A 25,531-nucleotide genomic window follows, 5' to 3' on the forward strand; every position below is an offset into this window, starting at 1 on the left:
AATAAAATGAACCTATCAAAATGCTCTAGATCAATGGGTGAATTTACAACCTTGGGTGCAAAGATAGCTCCAAGTACAATACAAATTTGGAGGCCATAAAGGAAAAGTGATAGATTTATCTAAATAAAAATTTTAAATGGTGGTATCAGTATTTTAAATGCACAAACATTTTGACAGCTATGTCCTCACTAGAAATTTACATTAAAGAGATATTTGTGTAAGTTTGCAAAGGTATGTACTCAAACAATGCAGCATTATTTGTAAGAGCAAAACTCTGAAGATAAGTGATATATAAAATTAGGGTCCTCAGAGAGATGTTGTGGGGAGAGGGGTGGGAGGGGGGTTCATGTTTGGGAATGCATGTACACCTGTGGTGGATTCATGTCAATGTATGGCAAAACCAATACAGAATTGTAAAGTAAAATAAAAAATAAATATTTTTAAAAAATGAGAAAAAAATAAATAAATAAAATTAGGGTCCATTATATGACAGAACACGATGAGGCCAGGTAAAAGGAGAGATCGGGAATGGAGAGGAGGGGTTCCCTTTGTGTAACACATGTACACCCATATCCTCACGTTATCCAACCTTATGCAAAGACTACATCATTATCATCTAAGTCAAAAGGAGTTACTTTGGTGGAAAGATTATGATACATTCTTTTACTTCTTTGTAATTCTCTTAGAAATTTAAAGTTTCCCAATGTTTCCATCCTCCAGGCCAAAAAACAAAGATAATTTTTGTAAGTATGTATTTATTTTCTCTTAGAATGTTCATGATTATTTGTTAATTTAAACATTTCAAAATTATATAAAATTGTGATTTTTAGAAATACCCAGCAAGACAGTAAATGCTGTAAAATATTTCAATTAATGATTGAATTACTTTACATATTTAAATTAAAAATGGCAAATCCAATGATATGTAATCATAAACAATCCCTTAAGAAATACATCTGAAAGTCATTATTCCTTAAAATATTTACACTGTTTAAATTACATGAGAGCAACAATGTCTCGATCTATTTTAGTTGAACAAATTAATAAGAATCTCTAAATTGCTCCCCACCCAAAATGTTATTCATCTTTAGTAAAGGAGACTTTATCCTTGGGCTTATTCAGCATCTTTATATCATCCAACAGTTTTCTGGGTGTTAAAATATGCGTGGATCCTGGAAGAGGAAAAGATAAATCTTCAGAGGCCGGCAGTCAAATCAATTTTCACTGGCTAACTATACTGCCTTGTCTTTCAAATATACAAAGTACAGTAGCCTGGGGCAGCTTAACAAAATTTCTGTAGGATGCCTTCCTAAACTACAATATTTTAATCCTTCCTCTTCATTAAGCACACTCAGTAACCCTTCACAAACAATGCCCACTACTATATTTTGTACTATAGTTACCACTTTGTACTATATATTGATACACTGAAGAGCAAAATTGGAGGTTAGCCTGTCCCCCTGAGAGAACAGCAAGAGTCACTGTGAATTCAGTCACAGAGAACTGTTAAGCAGAACCACAGACTGAAGCTGATGTACAAATGCTGCATCTCCACAGGCCAGGAGAGTCTAGGTATCAGTGGCTTTGACTGAAATTCTTAAAACTGAATTCCACACAGGCTTGGACAACGTCAGGTCCACAGCCACAAAAAGTTTCAAAATATTTCTGTAGTAGAAATAAATGTTTCAAAAAGTATTTAATCATGAAAGCAAGAAAAGGATAGGATGAAATATTTTTCATATGTCATATTAAATTTCATATGAAATATTTCATATTTTGCATATTTCATATATTCATAGGATATATTTAATGATATTTAAAGAATGCAATATTCCTGAAACTCATTCTCTCAAAATCAGAATTGTAATTTAAAAAAATCATCAAAAGGTCAACCAGGAAAAAACTGGTACATCAGATAAAACACACTGATTCAAAATATATTTTTTTGCACTCAACAATTTAGTTCTAAATGTAAATTACAAGATAAAGTTTTACATATATATTTTTGCATCTAAGAGTTTGTTTTAAAAAAACAGACAAAAGGAAAACACAAGTCTTACCAATAATAACTTCACAGGACTTATGTGCCTGAGAAACTTCATAAGCACAACGCATTTCAGAGTATGTAATCCCTCCGATCACAAAAATAATCAGCTTAGACCCATTTTTTCGATCCTCTAAATAATTAGTTCTGGGTTTCTGCCGAGCACTAAAAAAATAAACATGGACAGGTTAAAAATATTTCCAAAGCCATACTGCTTGTAGTCTTTTGAAAGAGCCTAACTCAGGCAAACTCAAATTTGGCACCAACTGCATTGATTTTAAGAAAATGACTTAACTATGGTATGACTGAAGCACCAAGAGCGAGGCAGGAGAGCCCCACTTTAAGTTCAATTTTGATCTGAGAGGGTCTGGACAAATGACTCATAATCTAGCTCAGCATGTTTACCTATAAAACAAGAGTTCTGTGTGTGTGTGCGCTCAGTTGTGTCCAACTCTTTGCGATCCCATGTACTACATCCCACCAGGCTCCTCTACCCATGGGATTTTCCAGGAAAGAATATTGCAGTGGGTTGCCATTTCCTCCTCCAGGGGACTTCCCAACCCAGGGATCAAAGCTGCGTCTCCTGTGTTTCCAGCACTGCAGATGGATTTTTTACCTCTGAGCCATCTGGGAAGCCCCAAACAGAGCTAAGGGCCTGTCTTATTTATTTCAGATAAACACACAGTATACCTGGAAAGTCTATAACTTACTAAAGTTAAATAAAAGCAGGGCGGCTTGCACTGAGACAGTAGTAGAGTTTAAAAGACATAGTGGAGGTGGGGGAAGCACAGGCACTAATTTGGCAATAACATGGTCCTGGAATGCCCCTTGCTGGAACTCGGTGAAGTGCTGAGATATCCAGATATCCACACAGGAGCTATCCAACACATCTGCACGTCTGTGTTCAATGCAGTATTAGTCACAATAGTCAAGATATAAAAATAACCTAAATGTCCATCAATGAACAAACTGACCAAAATTGTGTATATATACTGTACAATATTGTTCATCCTTAAGAAGGAAGTAAATTCTTCCATCTGCAACAACACGAATAAACCGGGAGGAAATTATGCTAAGTAAAATAAGGCAGACTCAGAAAGACTGCAAGATCTCACTTATATGTGGAATCGAAAACAGTCAAACTCCCAGAAGCAGAGAGAAGAATGCTGGTGGTCAGGGAAGGTGGGCAGGGGAAGAGAATGAGACAATGCTGGTTCAAAGGGCACAAAATTCAACCATGCAAGATGAGTAAGTTCTAGAGATCTAATATAGAGCGTGGAGACTATAGTTAACAAAACCATACTGTATATTTGAAATATACTAAGAGGACAGATTTTAATTAAGTCTTCTTGCCACAAAAGAAAGGAAAGAAGGGAAAATGGTAATTACGTGTATGTGGAGGTGATGGATATATTAACTAGCTTGTGGTGATTTCACAATGTATGTGTATCAAAACATCAAGCTGTATACCTTAAACGTATGCAACGTTATGAAATCAATTACCTCAATAATGCTGGTTAAAAAAAAAAAAGAGCAATGTGGGTTCCAATTCTGATTCTGCTTCTTTTTAATTCTGTATTATTTTTAGTAAGTTACTTAACCTCTCTCTAAACCTCAAAGGTTGTTTTCAAGATTAAATGCAATAATATACAGAATATACTGTATGGAATCTGATAATGGGAAACCACTAAATACACAGCTGTTATTCCTACCTCCTCCCCCCTTATAATGCTCTAGATCTGCACTGATCAAGATAGTAGTCACTAGCCACATGAGACAATTTAAACTTAAATAAAATTAAAAATTCAGCTTCTCAGTCACACTAGCCACATATCAAGTGCTCAACAGTTATATATGGCTACTGGTTATAAACAGGACAGTGCAGATAAAGGACATTCCATTATTGTAAGAAAGTTCTATTGGGTAGCACTGCTTTAAGTCATAAAAATCACTATATTTGTTCCCATACCTTCTGGTAAAAATTCTGAGCTTTTATTTGAAAGCTAAATATTTTAAAATAAACATTTATGTAATCTATTAAAAATATGTCTAAATTATATATGTGCTTTAGTAAAATAAACCTTAACTTCTCCTTTTCCTAGTGTAAGAATAATATCCAATGTATTATCTTATACACACTTTGGAAACCATATTCTAGATACCTCTAAGACATACAATATAGGATATCATGGTAAACTTTTAATAATGTTCTCAGTCTAGCCTTTTGGATGGTAATTTCCATCTGCCATTGTAAGGAATGACGAGGTAGTAAACAACAGAAAAAGTAAAGAGATTTAGTAGCTGGTTTTGAAAGGTGAAAGAGGAACAAGACACATTCTTGGTTTCCGTACAGAATAAATCAAGGACATACTGTAAGTACAACTGTGATTTAAAAATGTCCAAAAAAGGCAAGATAAAGCTAGAAAGCAAAAGAAAAACAAGTAATATTTTCTCAAAATGATTATGTGATTCTAACAATTTTTAAGCTTCTGAATAGCAATTTCACGACATCAGGATTACATTTAATGTGTTTCATATATATGTCTAAGACACTGTGCTAGTTTTATACTCTGAAAGACACATAAATGATTACATCTCCGTATCCTAGAACTCTCACTCTAGAAACCACTAGAAGCTCCTGTTAAAATAAGAGCAAACATCTTTTTAAAAGCATAGCTGAAAGATGCATATGCAAAACCTCTCTGCAGGTAACACTCTTGATCCTGGGTACTGAAATAAGCTCAGAATCCAAAACAACAAAGCACACGAGGAAATAAGCAACCGTAAGTGTTTGCAGAAATGAAAAGCAGTGAAATTAGAACCCAAAGAACGTCAGATGTTGAATTCAGTAAATTTTAGTATTTATTATTTTAGTAAAAAATAGACTATGTTGAAAATGATGAAGTAGAATAGAAAGCAGACAAAATAAGGACAAGGAAATCCAAGCATATCTGAAAAAGAAACGAGGACAATTTCTAAAAAAAATAAAGAAAGAAGGAAAAGTAAAGTCGATGAACACAGAAACTAAATATAGCTTGCTCAGCAGTTTAGGTACAAATATAAGACAGAACTAAAGAATTGAAAATTAAATCCAAAGAAAAATTTCTAAAATGAAATACAAAAAGTAAAAGAAATATTAAAACTCAAGAGATATTACAAGGCATGAAAATAATATGAGATGTTTGAATAAAACAAGAATTTATGAAAGATATGAAACCTCAGATTTTAGGAAATACATTTGAATCCCAATGAAAGAAATAAAAACAAACCCTAGGTAAACATAGCATAGGGAATGTACAGGACATCAAAGACAAAAAGCAACCAGAGAGAAAAGGCAAATTACTTATATAAAAGTATGACGAAACTGACAGAAAACACCCCACCCCCATACACACACCTTCCCAGGAGCTAAAATGGAAACCAAGGAACAGCAGAATAACACCTCAGTGTTGCGTGAAAATTACCATGAGCCTAGAAATTCAAAGCTATCATGTAAGAACAATACTACAGATATTTTCAGACAGACAAAACCATAGAGACCCTACCATTGAGAGACCCACACTGAAGAAATTTCTAAAGGATACACATCAGAAAACAATATAACTGAGCTCAAAAAAGGGGATGCAAGCGGAAGTGGTATACAACATAACTGGTTAACATGCACATACAACTAAAAAACAATAATGTTCATCATTAATTCTGGAAATAAAAAAGACATAAGGTAAAACCATAAAGAATTAAGAGAACATTTAAGGAGTGTATAGTTTAAATTAAGTTTTCTAAGGCTCTGTACTGTTCATCAAGAGGGCAAAGATACTAATCTCAGACTTTGGTGAGTCAAAGATGTGTATTATAATTCTAAAGATAACTGCCATGAAAGTACAAATAAGCTATGTAACTTCTAAAATAGGAGAAAAGGGGAAAATGAAACTAAGTAAAAGGTCTTTAGTCCAAGAGAATTACCCTAAAGAAATACTCAAACACGTAAATGTTTAAGAACGCTCACTGCATATTGTTAGGAAGGGTGCTAGTTTTGACCTAGTCTAAATTTCCATTGTGTGGAAAATACATGAATAAACTGTGAGAATCATATAAGAATATACCAAACAGCAGTAAAAAATGTATACATGTATCAATTTGGGATAAATATCACAAGGATAATGTTGAGAGAAACTTAAAAGCAAGTTGCAGGACTTCCTGGTGATACAGTGGATAAGAATCTGCCTGCCAATGCAGGGGACGTGGGTTTGATCCTTGGTTTGATCCCACACGCTGCAGAGCAACTAAAGCCCATGTGCACAGCTACTGAGCCCGTGCTCTAGAGCCCCTGAGCTGCTCCTACTGCAGCCCACGTGTCACAACTCTGAGCCTGTGTGCTGCAAGTTCGGACGCACACGAACCTTGAGCCTGCAGCAACACGGGAAGCCCTGCAATGAGAAGCCCATGTACAACAAGGAGTAGCCTCTGCTCGCCAAACTAGCAAAAGCCTGTACACAGCAACAAAGACCCAGTGCAACCAAAAATAAATAAATAAATACATAGATTAAAAAAAAAGTTGCAGGAAGACACAACATGACACCATTTATATTAAGATTAAAAACACAAAGACAGCTTGGGGTCATGATGGAGTAAGATGGTCAGAAGACTGCCCACCAAGAAAACAAGTATAAACCTGGATCAAACTGTGGGGGAAAAAACCATTTCAGATCACTTGGGAAAATGAACCACAGGGAAATGACAAATTAAGAAGCATTTACTCTTAAAAAATGTTAGTATATAGGTAAGAATGGTGGTGGTGACTATGCGACCTTTTGGGCTGAGGTTACATCCAACCTGCACAGTTCTTCCAACTCAGCAAAAACTGTAGCTTTACTGACTTGAAGCTGGCTGAGAGAACCACCAATTCTACTGCCTGAGGCGGAAGACTTGATACAAGGTAGGAAGCAAAGTGAGTACAAAATCCTACAGCCTTCAGACCTGGTTTAGAGTAGATCTGCAGCGTTGGTAGCACAACACCCTGATCCCAGGATGGGACAGGCGGCATATCAGCCAGAAATTTAATGGGGAAACCTTGAGAGTAAGAAAGCCAAAGAAGACAAAGTCCCCCCACATCCTTAGCTGACTGCCAATTATGCTTGTGCCAGGGTAAGCCAGAGAAAGCCCAAGGAAAAAAATAAGAAAAAAAGAAGGGGGATAGTGGGGAGAAGACTCAAGAACTGACTATGACTTGTAATGCAGTCCTTAACCCACAATCAGATTGATCAGCAATCGATTAAAGGTTTACAGGCTAGAGGTTGTCTAAATACAAACTCTGCCTAGATAACTGGCTGACCTCTAAACTATTCAGACATAGGGAAACTACTAGTAACCAAGCTAAAAAATTAAATTTAAAATTAAAAAAGCCCTACAATGACATCAGTGGCTACACTGCAAGGGGGCATTGATCCCACAGCTTAAAATCTATACAAGTTACTAAAACAAAAAACAACTTAGAGTTGCTGTTACATAATACAGTATCTTAAAGGCCTAATTTTCAGCCAAAAATTAGTAGATGTGTAAGAAAACAAAGGGTGATCCACATGCTGGGAAAAAACCATCAACAGAAACTGACCCTAAGTGAATCCAGATATTGGATTTAGCAGACTTCAAAGATACTATTATAAATATGATCAAATAATTAAAGAAAATTATGCTAACAATATGTTAATCAATGGAGAATTTCAAAAGAGAAATGGCAAGTAAAAAAGCAGCAAATGGAAATTCAAAAGGTGATTAGTACAATAATGAAATGAAAAATTGAGTAGATGGGCTCGATAGCAGATTTGAGATGTCAGACTAAAGAATCAAAGAACTGAAGATGGATCAATAGATATTAGCGTATCTGAAGAACAGAAAGAAAAAAAGTGGAAGAAAGGTAAACAGAGCCTCAGTGACCCATAAGACAAAGTCAAACTTTCCAACATCTGGGTGACGGAGTTTCAAAAGCAGAAGAGGGAGAAAGAAGTGGGCAGAAAAAATTTGAAGAAACAGCAACTGAAAACTCCCCGAATTTTGATGAGCACTATTAACTTGTAAATCCAAGAAAATTCAACTAACCCCAGGAAGAACAAACACAGAAAGAACTCTACTTGGGCACCTAACAGTTAAACTGCTAAAAGCCAAAGACCAGTAGAAAAATCCTGCAAAACAGAACTCTATACATTGTTTAGAATCAAATATATGTGGAAAATGTATGAAGGTATATAATAGGTCAATGATAAACAGCAAATTCAAGACAGTGAAGAAGGGAGAATAATAAAAATCAGAGAGTGATATACAGGAAGCTTGAACTGTATTTAAAATGATTCATTTGTTAATCTGGGCACCAAGTATAGGGTATGCATTATAATACTATCTACAGCTTTCTGAATGCTTCAAATATTTTCTCACCAAAAGTCATCAAAAAGGATTATGTCATCTGCTAATGTGAAGAAAGAAAAAAGGGGAGAAACTCTTCTCTAGTTTCATGAAAATATTTTTTATAATAAAGCACATTTTCATATTGCTTATCTGTGTGTATGTGTGCATGTGTGTCTGTGTGTCAGTCGCTCAGTCATGTCTGGCTCTTTGTGATCTCGTGGACTTTTCTGTCCATGGAATTTTCCTGGCAAGAATATTGGAGTGAGTTACCATTTCCTACTCCAGGGGATCTTCCCAACCAGGGATCAAACCCAAGTCTCTTACACTGGCAGGAGGATTCTTTACCACTGTGCCACCTGGGAAGCCCCATTGCGTATCTGGATTCATTAAGACGGGTTACAGTTAAAGAAAAACTACCTTTTAAGTGACTACATGCTTCAAGGAGAGTTGTCAATATAGGAATATCTGTGTACCATTTCAGTTATTAGTCTGCAATATCACAGTGAAAATTTCACTGACTTTCATTTATAGATTTTACCTTACAGCTCCTGAGCCATTCCAGACTGCTGGGCACTGGGAACAATATGGCCACTCTTTTGAATCTAATCTGTTATCAATGGCATCCTAGGGAAGATAAGAATTAAATTCATCAAGAAGATACTATAAACTCCAATATTTTGTTTTACATAAAACTAAAAACTTGTATTTACAATTAAAGAACATAAGGATACATATTTAATAAAATAAGGTTAGCCCTCTTTTTGAAACTCACAAATCTTATTTGCTACAAAATTAATGCAATTATTAAACCAATATTATTGCATGCCTACATTTCTTATTTACAGGGTTCCCACTTTGTGTGAAAATCCCAGGTACTTTATCAGGGTATTTATCTCGAGAATGCTAGGGGTTTCTAAATACCATCTTAATCCTGACAGACCTCTTAGGCTACCAGAGTTCAGGCCTTGCCTTTCATAACTGAAGTCGTTCAGTTGTGTTCAACTCTTTGCGACCCCATGGACAATAGTCTACCAGGCTCCTTCGTCCATGGGATTTTCCAGGCAAGAATACTAGAGTGGGTTGCCATTTCCTTCTCCAGGAGATCTTCCCAACCCAGGGACTGAACCCAGGTCTCCTGCATTGTAGGCAGACACCTTACCGTCTGAGCTACCAGGGAAGCCTTTGCCCTTCATAGTGATGGCTTTAAAACAAAACGTGTATCCTGGCCTAGGTGTATTCAAGACCATCTGATGAGATGGAAGAAGCTTTCCTTTTCATTTAAAAATGTTTCCTTCTTTTTACGGTTAACATCTTATGATATTTATGTGTATGTATATGATACACACATAGTGTTTTATCAGTACAGCATTTATATAGTTTATAAATAAATGTATAGTGTTTTAATCAGTACAGCACTTACATAGTTTATAAATAGCCAAATACTGTAGGCTCCTGATGACATTTATTATGAGAAAGTGTACATAATTAAAAGTTTGAAGACCACCAATTTAGAACACCACAGCTTTAGAACATTAACAGTAACAGTAAGTAGGAATGTACACAAGGTCCTCCGTAGTCCTAGAGTATTTCAATAAGACTGCAAGATGTGAAGAATCAAAGCTTCAGGAGAACCCTAAAGGCCTTAGGTTGCTACTGAGGTAAGGTGGAGTTTTTGAATTTAACATGCAAATCCTTGTTAAAAGGTTTGAGAAGGTCAATTCTTATTTTTAGAATACTATTAGTAGCAAAGAAAAAGTCCTTAGTTCTACATCCTTGTTACAGATCAGGAAAAAAAATCTTAAACATTGTAGGGAAAAAAGTCTAAACTCTTTGAAATCTTCATCTATATCAAGCATGTGTAAATGACATAGAATTAGTCAAGCAAAACAGAAAAATTATGGGATAAACTGTACCCAATTTCCAAAGGAAAATAGAAGTTAATGTTTAATAAGTTAAAGGCAAATCGGAATAAATAGAACTATCTGATTATGACTTTATTGAGCTCATAATGCAATTATTAGTTCATTTTCTAACTTCCTAAAATTGAACATTATTTTCTAAAAGGAAACAGTACTAAAAGAATCAGCCATCTGTCGATTATAAGAGCAAATGATAGTGAGGTTTACATTTTAATCACAAATCATTTCTAAGAATATTGGAATTTAACACTGTAATAGTGGTCACAAAAAATGTTATTTTGTTGAACTTTCATTCAACTAAATTATTTATATTTCTGCTTATATAGTAATTTCAAACAACAGAGTCTTTTTCATAAAGCATGCACATGCTTATCTTTTTAAATTTATTTTGAGGCAGTTAGTGGTATGAATTGGCAGTCTTTAAGGGAGAACTTTCAAGAGCTTCCTCTCCTCCCTAGATATCAGATACAGCCTTCTTTTGTGAACCCTCTCAGTACTACAGATAATTTCTGACCCATAGATATGCTCAAACTGACAGATAAATGGACAGAGAGTAAAAAATATTCTACAAAGGGCAGAGTATAAATAAAATTTAATGAATTTTACCTCCAAAATATCCTTGATGAAAGGCGTCCATCTAGACAGTTGAAAAGTTTCTTCTGCAGACCGATCCTTTCTTGATGGCTTGCCTTGTTGAGACTAATATAATTAGAGGAAAAAAACTAAAAATCAGTGATTTTATTTAGTGATACTCTCTTTATCTTTTCTATCAAGATGTTTAATTTACAACAAATACTATGTTGCATTTGACTTAAAACTAACAGTGGAAAAGTCCACTAAAAAAATCTGAATAGGTGTAGTCACATAACTTCACAGTATTTCTGTACATTAATGATAAAATTTATGATAGTATCAGAAAGTATGTTTTCTCCAAAATGCTTATATAAAACTTGATAGGAAAGAGTAAGATTCTACAGACTTCTTCAAATTTTGCTATAAACAAATCATAGAAAGAAAAGCATAAATAGCAAATTACAACAGAAGCTAAAAGATATAAATTCACTAGAAAAATGTATTTGTCCAAAATTACTCATACATGGAAAAGAAAATAAAATTTTTAATATTTTACTTACCAAATCTACAAAGGAAATTAAGAAGGCTGTCCACATGGATTCCCACATAAGAAAACATATTTAATGCAAACAACCATGCACACACACGTATAAGTATATATAGAATGTAAGATTTCTTACTGGAGGGACAATGGGAACACCAAGGTAGCTCCAGTTACGAATCATGTCACTCTCATTTTCTATCTTTACATTCTGGATCAACCTGTCCAAGTTTTCTTCTGTAGTTCCTTAGATAAATAAAAATGAATGCACAGTCAAATAACTGCTACCACTATCATTTCTAGGTTTAGGGACCCAAGAATAAAGCTTTTTTAAAAGAAAGCAAACATTTAAATTATATAACCTTCAGTTTGCTCCCAATTCCACATTTTTCCTTTTATTTACCTTAATCAACTTTAACCACTACTTTTGATTTTCCTGAGGGAGATCTGGGCTCAATCCCTGGGTTGGGAAGATCCCCTGGAGAAGGGAAAGGCTACCTACTCCAGTATTCTGGCCTGAAGAATTCCATGGACTTTATAGTCCATGGGGTCGCAAACAGACACGACTGAGCAACTTTCACTTTTCACTTTAATTTTTCTAAGATTCTCTTATGACCAGTAGTAAACCACTTATTGTAAAGTGATTTTAGATCTGGGTACTCCTTAGAAGGAAAGTTATGACCAACCTAGACAGGATATTAAAAAGCAGAGACATTACTTTGCCAACAAAGGTCCGTCTAGTCAAGGCTATGGTTTTTCCAGTGGTCATGTATGGATGTGAGAGTTGGACTGTGAAGAAAGCTGAGTGCCAAAGAATTGATGCTTTTGAACTGCAGTGTTGGAAAGACTCTTGAGAGTCCCTTGGACTGCAAGGAGATCCAACCAGTCCATTCTAAAGGATATCAGCCCTGGGTGTTCATTGGGATGCTAAAGCTGAAACTGCAACACTTTGGCCACCTCATGCAAAGAGTTGACTCATTGGAAAAGACCCTGATGCTGGGAGGGATTGGGGGCAGGAGGAGAAGGGGATGACAGAGGATGAGATGGCTGGATGGCATCACCGACTTGATGGACATGAATTTGAGTAAACTCTAGGAGTTGGTGATAGACAGGGAGGCCTGGCGTGCTGCGATTCATGAGGTCACAAAGAGTCGGACACGACTGAGAGACTGAACTGAATTGATCTTTATCTTAATGTATTCATTAAAATATAAACAATCTATATTACCATTAATACTGAAGATATAAAGTAGGATTGCTCTTATTTTATCATAATTATCATGATTTTTGCTGAGCAGAACTGGAAGGAGTACTCGCATAGCATCTTTGACTTTCTGTCCTTCGGCATCAGTTCCAAGTGCCAGGTCCTTAATGAAAATGAAATATAGTCAGTGGTCTATGATCTAAATTCATTTTTCAGTTAAAAATATTACTAAAATTTGCCCAATTTTAATGGAACATTGATGATATTTCCTAGGAAATGTGAGCATCACTTGTAAACTATTACTGTATAAAATGTAAAAAGTCAAAACAATTCAGAAAGGAAGAAAATCATTAATCTAAACTTTTGCTAACATGGTAGACATGAACTACATGTGGCTACTGAGCACTTGAAATGGGTCTAGTCCGAATCAAGATGTGCTATAAGTTAAAACAACAGTTTGAAGATTTACATTTGAAAAAAAGTATAAAAATATTTCAATAATTGTTTTATACTGACTACATGTTGAAATGATAGTATTTTGGATGTACTGAGTTAAATCAAGTATATTATTAAAATTAACCACACTCATCTCCTTTTACATTTTTAATGTAATGACTAGAATACTTAAAATTACATATGACTTGTGTTCTATTTCTATTAGACAGTACTGATTGAACAGTTTTGGCATCAGAGAGGAGCCTTTAATTAAATGTGCCTACACAGTACTCTGCAGGGTGTTACCTGAAATGCTGCACCCACTGAAAAAGGCCAGTCAACAATGTTACCCTGAATTAATGCTCCAAACATTGAAATCATCCCATTCAACCAAACATGCAGATTAGGAGGGACAGCCTACTATTAACATGATACTGTATAGCTACTTGTTGGAATTGGTAAGGAATATTGTATTAAATACTAAGTGGGTGTATCTCCTTCTAAACGAGATTGTATGGTTTAGGGCACTATATTGAGCAAAAAGTTAGGTTTTACCTTACAAAGTTAATTCTGGAAATCTACCTTAAATATAGGTGTTTCTGACTCTGCACTTACCTGTTCAGTTTTGCAGAGCTTTTCTATATTAGACTTGAACTTATTCATGCAATCTTCTGCTAAGTTAAGATGAACAACTTGCTGAAAAACGGAAAAAAATCAATTATTTAAAGCATTTTCATTTCTTTTTGTGTAACTGATAATACTAAACTTTTGAGATGGGCCTGAAGGGAAGTATGAGCTTAGGTGGGAAGGAGGTACCATGTAAATCAAGGGAAACAACTCAAGAAAGAAAAAAAGTGGAAATTATCATGATCTAAAGGGGATAATCAACAGACCACAAAAAACAGAACAAAAGGGCTGAACTTGTATTGGGTTTACAAGGATTGAAAAATAAAGTGAGAAAAAACCAGTGAAGTCCATAAAGTCAAGCAGAAAAAGTTTGATTTTACATTATTGATTTTTGATTAGGGAATAATACAATAAAAATTTTTTTTAGTATTATTCTGGCAATGACTTCTGAGAAGGACCGGAACAGCAAAAACAAAAAAAATAATAATAATTTACCTGCCCACACAGCTTTAATTGCTTTAAAATTTACTAATATATAACTGTTAATTCAAAGAAGCAAGCATAATAACAAGGACTTGTCAATGCAATATAAAAATAAAGTTTCTCTGGCTGTTCAAGACAAAGATATAAAAATGTTTTGGCTGGATTTGAACAAATATAGAGAACTCTATTGGGTAGCTTAGACATTTGGGGTATTTCTCAGACCTAAAGTAAGGGTTTAAAGGTCAACTAATACCAAGTATTCTATGACACCCACTGCTAATCTTGACTACAGAACTGAGTGGACTAATAAATTAAAAATGATTTCTTATATATGATATACCTCTTACCTTAGTAATCTGTTTACGGAAATGGGGCATCTTTTTCATCAGTTGGGTAAGAGCACTAAGTGATGTCTAGGAAAAATCAAACATTTTAAAAAACGAACTTATGATTCAGTTATTTTATACAATAACTATTAAATCCTATAGTTTTAAATTTTTATTAATTTACTAAATATTTGCCAATTAAAAAAAATAATTTCAAAAGGTTTCCAGTTGAGCCATGATAAAAGTAGCTGATATAAAAATTATTCTCCCACCATAAACAAAACCAAAACTGGACAAAATAAAAAAAGACAAGAGCTTTCAAGCAAAGGATGTCTTAAAAATAGTTAAAAGTTAGGTTACTTGAACAAAGGGAAGCACAGGAGGTGATCCCTGCACTCATCTGGCTCTTCTCTGGAACATTTTCCAAAGCACAGTAAAAGGAAGTAGAATTCAAGCAGAAAAAAAGTCCCTCTGAGCAGAGGAAAAAAGAGATCCGAGTTTGGGGCTACTGAGGTAGGGTACTAGAGAGTAAAAGCCAGTCACAGCATAACTCACAGATGTGTAGAGGAGATGCCTTAGGATTCCTGGCCAAATACTAAGCTGCATGTGTACAGGGCATAAGTCTTAGAGGCCTAACAGAGAACGACTGCAGAGATTTCACATGGTCTTTACACTAAGACAGTATTGGCATTCTCTGATCCAGACAAAGTAAAGAGCTCTAAGTGAACATCCCAGACATTCAGTCCTGGAAGGACTATGTCTTTGAACTAAATGCAAAAGTGAAATACACTCAACGTAACAAAAGCACATGAAATTTCCACACAATCTAGGTTATTCACCAGCAAATTAACCGACTGCCATAAAAGAACTCAGCACTCTTTGTAGACAGAACATCAACAGCCTCTGCAATATAGCATCCACAAGGTCCAACATACAATATACAACTGGACATGTGAAACAGGAAAAAGTGATACCCAAGTGGTAAAACAGTCAATAAAAGCAGACTCAAAATAATCCAGATGCTGGAGTTAGCAGACAAAGAATTTAAAATAACATATTTATGTTAAAAGAAAATAGGGGAAAAGATAAACTGTAAATGAATGAAAAGATGGAGTAGATCAGTAGAGAATCAGACTTTATTAAAAAAATTCAATGAATGTCCCAGAACTAAATGCAATCTCTGAAATTAAAAACACAATGAATGACAGACATTATTGGTGAGACTGTAAAATAGTACAGCAAACTAGTAAGTTTGGAAGTTTTCTATATGATTAAATATACATTTCCTATATGATCCAGCAATCCCACTCTTATTTAAACAAGTGAATGAAAACATCTGTTCACACAAAAGTTGAATGTTCATAGTGGCTTTATATGTAATTGCCATCAACTTGGGAAAAAACCTAAATGTTCTGCAATTTGTGAATGGATAACATCAATATATCCATACAGTGGAATACTACTCAGCAATAAAAATGTCAAAGCTACTGTTATATGTCACATGGATGAATGTCAAGGGCAATAGATTAAAGGAAAAAGCCATATTGTTATTATTATGTTATTACATAAATGACACTTAGCTGTCATTCTGGAAAAGGCAAAACTATAATAATAGAAAAAAAGAATAGTGGTTCTAAGGTGGAGAGGTTGCCTACAAAGTGGCAGAAGGCAATGGGGGATATTGATGGAACTGTCCTATATCTTGGTTGTGGTTATATGAGAGTATACATTTGTCAAAACTCACAGACTCATACACTATAAAGGGGAACTTTACTTCCTAACTCAGTTTTAAAAAGCACTAGTCAAAATAAAGCAGGTATGGCTATATTAAAATCAGACAAAGTAGAGTTTAAGGCAAGGAATACTGCAAATGAAAACTAAAATGACATTTTATACTGATAAAAGATAAATTCAATAGAAAGAAAACTATCTTAAATTTATAGAGTCTAATTAAACAAGGGTGCATCAGTTGATATAGCTTTGAGAGTTGACAAGATTATTTAAAAAAATAGACTAATTCAGGCATACATTATACCATTCCTGGTAACTGATATAAAAAAACAGGAAAAAAATTTGTAAAGAGATAGAATATTTGAATAACATGATGAACCAACTTGGCTGAATTAACAGAATTTGTATTCTTTTCGAGTACACATAGGGTATTTACCACAACAGATCATATGACAGGTCACAAGCCAAGCCTGAACAAATTTCAAAGGACTAAACTCATACAGACTCCATTCTCTGACCACTATATAACTAAATTACAACTCAGTTACAGTAAGATAAGTAGAAAACTCACAAACTTGTTGAAATAAAAAAAAAATTCCTATATAACACATGAGTCAAAGAAGAAATTATAATTGGAGAAAATATTCTGAGCTAAATGGAAGTAAAAATAGGTTATTCCAAAACTTGGGGAATGCAGCTACATAATGTTAAGAAGGAAATAACTAAATATATATAGGAGAGGAAAAAGTCAAAAATCAATGTTCTTAACATCTGACTCAAGAAGTTAGAAAAAGAAAAACAAGCCAAAGAAGGTTGAAATCAATTCAGTATAAAACTAACATACAGAAGAAAAATCAGCAAAGCCAAAACTTGGTTCTTCGAAATACTAATAATATATAAATAGGGGATGTTAATAGTAAAGAGGCTGAAACACAAATCAACAAAATTAGGATTAAATAGAACATAGGTACAGGTTCTATAGACACTGAGAAGATAAGAGGATATTTGAAAATGTAGATTTAATAGACAAATCCCTTAAAAATGCAATATCCCAAAAGTGATATAAGAAAAAATTAAAATCTGAAGAGCTCTGTACCTAGTAAAGACCTTCTAATTAAAGACTTCCCCATAAAGAAAACTCCACGCCGAGACTGCTTCAGTTGTGAAGTCTTTCAAGCAATGATGGAAAAAGCAACGACGTTATACAAACACTTCCAGAGAATAATGTGACAGGGAAAGCATTACAATTTATTTTAGACCAATGTAATTTTGCCACCAAAACTGCGTGGAACATCACCACAAGAATAAAAAGAATTATTGCTCGTAAATCTAGAAATACTATTGCTCATAAACCTAGAAGTAAACATTCTAAACAAAATATTAGCAAGCAGAATCCAGTGATATAGGAAAGGGATAAGGTATCATAACTTAGTGGAGCGAATTCTAAGAACGCATGGATGGTTTAATGTTAGAGAACAATGAATGTAACGCATCACATTAACAGAATAAAAAAGGAAAAAATAATTAATAGGTGCTGAAAAAGCATTTGATGAAATCTGACACTCATTGTTGATTTAAAAAACAAAAAAAACCTGTTGACAAATATGGAATAGAAGAGAACTTCTTAATCTGACAAAGGATATATCTAAAATAACCTAAAACTACCATAATACCCAATGATGAAATATCAAACACATATTTCCCCCAAGGCTGGGAATGAGACAAGGATATCCTGTCACCAGTTCTACTCTATATTTTACTGCTGGGAGGTATTAAGAAAATACCAAGCAGGAGGTACCAAGAAATTCATGTAAAATGTATAAAGAGTCAAAAGGATAGGCTGCTGCTGCTGCTAAGTCGCTTCAGTTGTGTCCGACTCTGTGCGACCCCATAGACAACAGCTCACCAGGCTCCCCCATCCCTGGGATTCTCCAGGCAAGAACACTGGAGTGGGTTGCCATTTCCTTCTCCAATGCATAAAAGTGAAAAGTGAAAGTGAAGTCGCTCAGTCGTGTCCGACTCTTCGTGACCCCATGGACTGCAGCCTACCAGGCTCCTCTGTCTATGGGATTTTCCAGGCAAGAGTACTGGAGTGGGGTGTCACTGCCTTCTCCAAAGGATAGGATAAATTTTCTTTATTCACAGGTATTATTGTGAAACTTTCTGAAATGACAGAAATGTCCTCTATCTTGATTTAGGTGGTAGTTCCACATGGTGTGTGTTTACATGTGTGTGTGTATGAATACAAATATATGTATGTAAAAAGTTATTCAGTATACACTTAAGATTTGTGCATTTTATTTAGGTAAATTATGAATGTGAAAAGGGAAAGTGTTAGTTCCTCAGTTGTGTCTGACACTGCGACCCCGTGGACTGTAGCCTGCCAGGCTTCTCTGTCCCCATGGGATTTCCCAGGCAAGACTACTGGAGTGGGTTGACATTCCCTTCTCCCGAGGATCTTCCCAACCCAGGGATCAAACCTGGGTTTCCTGCACTGCAGGCCAATTCTTTATCACTGAGCCACCATACCTTAATATTAAAAACCCTAACATTAATACGTTTATGCAATTGGCTAAATGGTCTTTTAAAAATAAACTTTAAATGTAGAGACATTTACAGACAGATAAAATATTGCGAAGTGTTGAGGCTGGGTAAGGGGTACAAGAAAGTTTATTTTCTCTACTTTGTGTATATTAGAAACTTCTCAAATGGAAAGTTAAAAAGATAAAAAATTTTACACAAACTTTAAAATTCACATTTGTCATAACCTTGAAAGTTATATTAACACTCTTACCTTTCCTTCTGTTGCTTTCTTTGTTGACGAAATTTCCTTCATAAGCTTGGGAATTTCCCTGTCAAATTATAAGAAAATTCTTTAAATTTCTAAAGTGTAATTCACAAAAGTATCTTAAGATTTAAAAATGTACTATTGGTACTCTGTAATTAGTATTTTTTTAAAATATGGAACAAAAATTAAAACAGGTTCACATACTCTAACACAACTGCAATATGGCGATGTCGAATTTTGACCCAGAGGTCATCATCTTCTTCAAGGATTGCCTCCTTTTCCTTCCCATCTGTCTTATATCTACAAGTAAGAGAAGTATGAAACTGTTGGATTATTTTGTGCCAGATAAAGTAAAAGAAAAATTTTTATAAATAACAATTTTAAGACACAGCTCAAGAAACTGAAGATTTTAGGAGGATAATGAATACCTACTCAAAACTAAGGCATATTGCTATTCATACAACAAAAATCAAGTGCTATGCCCACCATGACCTTTTTACTTTCAATGTTATTTTTTGCTGTCATTATTAGAGTTTTATCTCAGTATGTTAGAAACAAAAATTCAGTGTTCCACAGTCAACTTTAACAAGAGTGAATATATTAACAACTTGTATTCTAATTGCTCAAAACAATACTTTTGATGTACTAATAACCATCAACACAATTGTCAAACATCCATTAAGAAATGTCACTCCCTAATGAAGTCTATTAAGTACTGAAGGTGTTTCAGAGTTGGTACAAAATTCACAAACACATATATTTATCTATTTCTATATTCTTTCCTTACCCTATAAGTACATCTCCTTTAAAGAACTGGGAAAGGCAATGAGAGAAAAACTAATGTAGCCATTAAAAACTTTGATTGCTTTAATGAGTTCTACTGAACTGAGAGACAATTAAAGAGGTTCAAGAAATTACTCCAAACGGATACTTAGAAATTTCTGCTCTGTATTATTTCCATTAAAAATCATGATGGAGCACAATCCATAGGAAGTTCATGCTTCCCTCTAGTCTGATCCCTGGACTTTCTTGACTCATAAGAAAAGGAGTATCTCTGATTTTTTTGTTTTTAAATAAGTCTCTCCACTACCCTTAAAAAATTAAATCTTGCTTTCCTTGCCAGCAAACCTAGGGAGATAAATATTTTAAGTACTAGGTTAGAAATGTCTGAAAGTTAATGTCAATAGACGGGAACCAAATCCTTTAGTGTCCATTACTTTAAGTCATTTCCAAATCTCTTGAGCAATGCAGGTTTAGAAACCTAAAGGGTAAGAGAGATAAATAACATCCTTTCTGAAAATTCAGAATAAACTGCTTAAAACTACTTTTATACTAGAAAAATAGCTACGTTGCTCTGTCAGCTAATATTAATACAAATAACAAAGAAAAACTCAGAATTTGACTAGAAGGCAAATAAAAATACAAGAGAAAATACAAAATTAGTTTAAACAATATTTGTTTTAAGAAAAAATATTAAATATAATTAGAACAAATTTTTGGATTTTTTAATCTATAAAAATTACTAAACATAAGATTTCAGAAAACTAATTTTCATTTTTATTACTTCCAAGCAGTAACTCTTGGCTGAAAAATACCAATCTGGATTTTGAAATTATGATATCAAATAACATGTTATATATCTGTGTGCATGTGGTACATACACTCAAATAACATGTTATATATATGTATGTGTATGTACATACATAAATGATATACAAAGGTGACAATAAAATGGTTCCTTATTGAAAAATAATTTCATTTTTCATTTAACTATTTGATATTACTTTTAAAGTTAATATGCTTATATCAGAGTTAAATCAATAATAGGTACCAAACCGGTAAAACTGCTTCTCTTCTCAATAACCATCCTATATAGTTTTCTAATCTAGTATTTTTAAATATATTATGGTGACAAGACACACGTTTACATACTGTTGGATGTCCAATTCAGAATAATCACATCCTAACCAATTTGAATATGTTTTCCACTTCAATAAATATTGTAGTGGGCCCGGTTTATTTACTGAAAAGTACAATTCCAGCTGTTTAAAATCTATTTTTGTTGCAGACATAATTAAGGAAGCAAATATACCAAAAAAGCTTCAAAGCAGTAAAATTACCTATTAACTAACAAGGTCAGGGTATTTTTAATAGATTATGATTATAGGTGCAAGAGAAAGATTAAAGCCTTGAATAAAAAAGGTTATAGGGGCTTTAGATTTCTGTTGCCTGCATAAATCATTAAATGCTAACATCCTATCCTGATTGTATATGCCCTATATATTCCCTTCAAGTTATACTTGCTTGTATGTATCATTTTCAATCGGCAGTAGATCGTATGCCATTGCCTGAAAGGTCAGTTCATGCACGACAGTGGACACAGGATCAAAGCCACGATCAATTATTATGAGCTGGGAATGAGTTTTACCCTGGAATAACAAGATAAAATTATCTTAAGAAACTTCCATTTCTTTCTGTGAACACATTTTTAATATCTTAGAAAACAAAATCAGACTTATCCTAAGTTCTGCCACATTCTTAAACATGAAGCTATATTAAAAAAGAAAAATATGAGAGGTACAAGAGGGGAAGAAAATAAGACTACAAAACCAAAGCTTTCATAATTAGATTAACAGGCTTACTTAATAATATGATACTGTGAAAATTCTTTTAAAAATACAACATTTGGCTTTCACTAAATCTATTTTCTTGGAATTCAGCTTCATAAACACTAAAACTGATCTAAGTTATGAAAGGAAAATATTACCTGAGCTCTTTATGTTACACACTGCGCTAAACTAAGCTTCTTAGTCCTCTGATACCATCTCTGTCAAGTCTACTCAGACTCCTCTCTCTCCAACCCAAGCTCAAATGCTGGAATTCCCCAGGTTCCAAACTTAGTCTTTGATTATATTATCTTGATAAGATAGTAGTAGCTGTCATTTATTAAACTCCTATATGTGCCAAATACATGCTAATCTGCCTAATCCTCATACCAACCAACTAAAGTACATATCATATGATCCATATTATATGAAAATACAACTCAGAGTAAATATGTCCAAGAACACAGAGTTGCTGATAAAAGGAAAAACTATGTTTATTAAACGTTTACTCAGCTGCAAGGATTATTCTAAAAACTTTTTATGTATTAATGCATTTAATCCTCTATATTATTATAAAATAGGTATTCTCCTATTACCCCCATTTTATAGATACAAAACTTAACATAACTTGCTAATTGATATATACATGACTTAAATGGCAGAGCAAGGATCTGGACAAAGAACTTAATTCAAAACTGTTATCTTCCCCATCAAACCACATTGTCTATTAAGATTTCTACTACCATTTATATCAGTGATATCCAAATCAAAATTCTCAAATCAATACTGGAAAATAAATGAACAACAGTTTCCTTGGTTTATAAAGAAATAAGTCAGATTTTAAGCATAACCACTATTTGTCTTTTATATGTTACCTTTATTAGGCTCTTTTCATCAATCTTGTAGTAGTTTTCAAGCTTTTTTTCAACAAGCTGAGCAAGCTTACTGGCATTATCTAGAGGTTTACTAGAAACGAAAAAGATATTCAAACTATCTTTCAAGACACACTTTACATTATCAAGTTGAATTCTAAAATTAAACCATAAATTAATTTAAAAGATTTTATAAGCATGGAGAAATTTAGATAATACTAAACAAATATAATGCTATATCAATTAGTTTGGATTTTATCAATGTAAACCTTATCATATGTGCTTCAGATTTTTTTCATATGAAGGAAATATAAATAAAACTATAGTTTCTTTATTCCCCTCCCAATTCCCAGTCTTCACTCCTACCCCTAGCCACTCTTGCCCCAAAGCAACTACTACCATAATTTGATGTATATTCTTCCTATCATTACAGTTATACATATATCTACTGTTTTATATGTATTTTAACAGTATATGTTTTTACTGTCATATATGTTTGAGATCTATGTTGACACTCACATCAAAAAATATTTACTCATTTTAGTTCTATATAGTATTCCATCATATGATTATACTGGACTTACACATTCACTCCCCTAAAGATGGACATTTAAGTCATTCTCAATTTTATACTATTGCAAACAACATGGAAACAAATATCTTTATACATAAATCTTCATGTAAATGTTTCTCTAGGTATATTATTTCTAAAAGTAGAATTGCGGGTCATATAGTATACACGTTTTCAACTTTCCTACCATATTACTCTTCAAATTACTTGACCAATTATCTATCCCATTTCTATGAGATTTCCCTATATGCTAATATTTAGTCAACTTTCCAATATAGTTGTTTGTATAAAATCATATATCACTACCTTCTAAAATGATAAAACCATATTCTAAATTTTAACTTTAAGACCAGTGACATTAGCCAAACGGCTATATAGAACAACATGAAAGTCTAAGAACATAATATTGAGCAAAGCCAGATATAAAAAAATATCATGACCCCATATATTTATATCAAGTTCAGTATCAGGCAAAACTGAAATATGTGTTAGAAGTCAGAATAACAGTTACTTCTGAGGAGGAGACAGTGGGTGATGACTAGAAGGGATCATAAAGGGGGCCTCTGAGATGCTTTTAGTATTCTATCTCTTGACCTGGGTGAAGTTAGATGTCTATGTTCACTTTGGAATGATTTATCAAGCCACATAAATATAATTTATGCACTTTATAGTAAACTTTACTTTTAATAAGGAGCAAATAAATAAAGGTACACAGTACTAAAGTCAAACTTTAACTTAAAAAAAAAAACCCAAATCTGTTTAAAATTAGACACTGAAATTAGACACCATAGATATTTAGACACTATAACTGGTATCCAGATACTATGACTATTTCAATTTGGTGGAAATTTAATGAAACATTAAATGTAAGACAGTATTCCCCAAAGGACAACAAAGACATACTTCTAAGCATTCCTTAAACTCATGAAAAATATTCATGTAAATCATACAAAATTTAAGCTCTGAAATTCAGTAACAGAGGCTGTCAGTTACTCTGAAATTTAAGCCTTAAATTTTAAATCTCCTATATATACACAGCATAATGTTATAAAGAAAATCTGCAAACCAACACACAAAAGCACAGAGACATTACCTCTATACCAAAGAGCAATTAGACATCATAACATATAATGACACCATTGGATGCTTTACCTTTTATATCTTACTCCAGGATTTTCATCCAGGGTAGCACATACTGTAACTATCTGCTCAGCCATTGCTTCCATGATGGTATCTTTCCCATTTGCATTACTTGGGTCTGGACTGTAACAGTAATAGAATGCATCTGGTACATCAAGAGTATACACCTAAGTTAGGCCAAAAAAGTCACACTGTCAATTTAGAAATTTGATTAAAAATATATATCAAGAAAAGCACAGTTATTCCTTGGGACTCTACAAAATAATTTGTATTAACCATGCTGTTTCCTGAAACAACTGTGTCTTTACCTTAATTAAATCTCATTTTCTCTGTCATCTTGATTTCATTCCTTTTCTCACTCTCTTTTCTTGCTTAATCTACCTCTCTCCTTCAGTTCTTGTTTTATATATAGATTGTACTGTTGGATTTTCTCTACCTGTGCAGCAAATAAAGGGATCTGAGGTAGTCAAAAAACAATAGAAACCTAATTACCTGGCAAGAAGAAATAAAGCGAAAATTGGTCTATATATCTGACATACAATAAAATCTCAACCCATCAGAGAATAACCTATAAATTTTCCAAAGTTAATATGTATCTTCAATTCCTTAGCTTATACTCTTGATATTAAGACTATAAATAAATTTCTCTCCCAAAGTAGAAAAATACTTCCTCAAAGAACACAGCATTGTGCCAGACATAGTACTGGTCTTTGTATACATACAGTGAAATCTCACAGACATTTTTCAACTAAAAGCATTTACCTACATGCAAAGAACTGGATTAGAGATTTACTATTGTGCTATTTGAGGAATACAAAAGAAAAGGCTCTCTAATTGGAGGTGAGAGTTTCACAGTCAATTAATTTTAATTTTGTTTTTAAACAATGGTAGTAATCCCTCTTAGTCTAATGTATTGAGTATAAAAGTAGACATGTAATTAGGTTAACTAATAAATTATGGATAAACTTCCCTGCATTTCCTTTCACACAAAGTAATACATTTTTCTGACCATAACCTATCACTAACAGGAGGAGCCTGAACATGGACTGAGATTCAGCTAAAGCTAATGCTATTTGTCTGTCCTGCTCAAAGTCTTAGCTGCCATAACTGCCAACAAGTACCCTACAGCTGGACTGTGGCTTTCTCACAGTATTCTATCCCACTGCAGTAGAAAATATCTGTTCAAAAATATTTATTGCCCTTCCTGACAGGGCCTCGCCTTATGAGTATACTTCCCACTCATGGATATCAGGCTATCTATGGTCATTGGAA

General features: G+C 33.8%; 1 protein-coding gene across 2 annotated transcripts in view; it reads right to left on the bottom strand.

The window, feature by feature from the left end:
- Positions 1-855: 855 nt before the first annotated feature.
- STXBP3 (syntaxin binding protein 3) overlaps positions 856-25,531 on the bottom strand; it is a 48,879-nt gene continuing 24,203 nt past the window's right edge. For both annotated transcript variants that reach the window (XM_040232161.1, XM_040232162.1), the window contains exons 7-19: positions 24,272-24,426; positions 22,552-22,642; positions 21,375-21,499; positions 19,275-19,370; positions 19,077-19,134; positions 14,573-14,638; positions 13,731-13,811; positions 12,705-12,843; positions 11,616-11,722; positions 10,969-11,061; positions 8,982-9,067; positions 2,061-2,209; positions 856-1,172 (exon numbers count right to left, since the gene is read on the bottom strand). In XM_040232161.1, coding sequence (XP_040088095.1) covers positions 1,078-1,172; positions 2,061-2,209; positions 8,982-9,067; positions 10,969-11,061; positions 11,616-11,722; positions 12,705-12,843; positions 13,731-13,811; positions 14,573-14,638; positions 19,077-19,134; positions 19,275-19,370; positions 21,375-21,499; positions 22,552-22,642; positions 24,272-24,426 — 1,341 coding nt within the window. In that variant the 3' untranslated portion in view covers positions 856-1,077. The remainder of the gene's footprint in view (positions 1,173-2,060; positions 2,210-8,981; positions 9,068-10,968; positions 11,062-11,615; positions 11,723-12,704; positions 12,844-13,730; positions 13,812-14,572; positions 14,639-19,076; positions 19,135-19,274; positions 19,371-21,374; positions 21,500-22,551; positions 22,643-24,271; positions 24,427-25,531) is intronic.

Source organism: Oryx dammah, unplaced genomic scaffold (genome assembly GCF_014754425.2).
Source record: "Oryx dammah isolate SB20612 unplaced genomic scaffold, SCBI_Odam_1.1 HiC_scaffold_28, whole genome shotgun sequence".
Classification (NCBI taxonomy): domain Eukaryota; kingdom Metazoa; phylum Chordata; class Mammalia; order Artiodactyla; family Bovidae; genus Oryx; species Oryx dammah.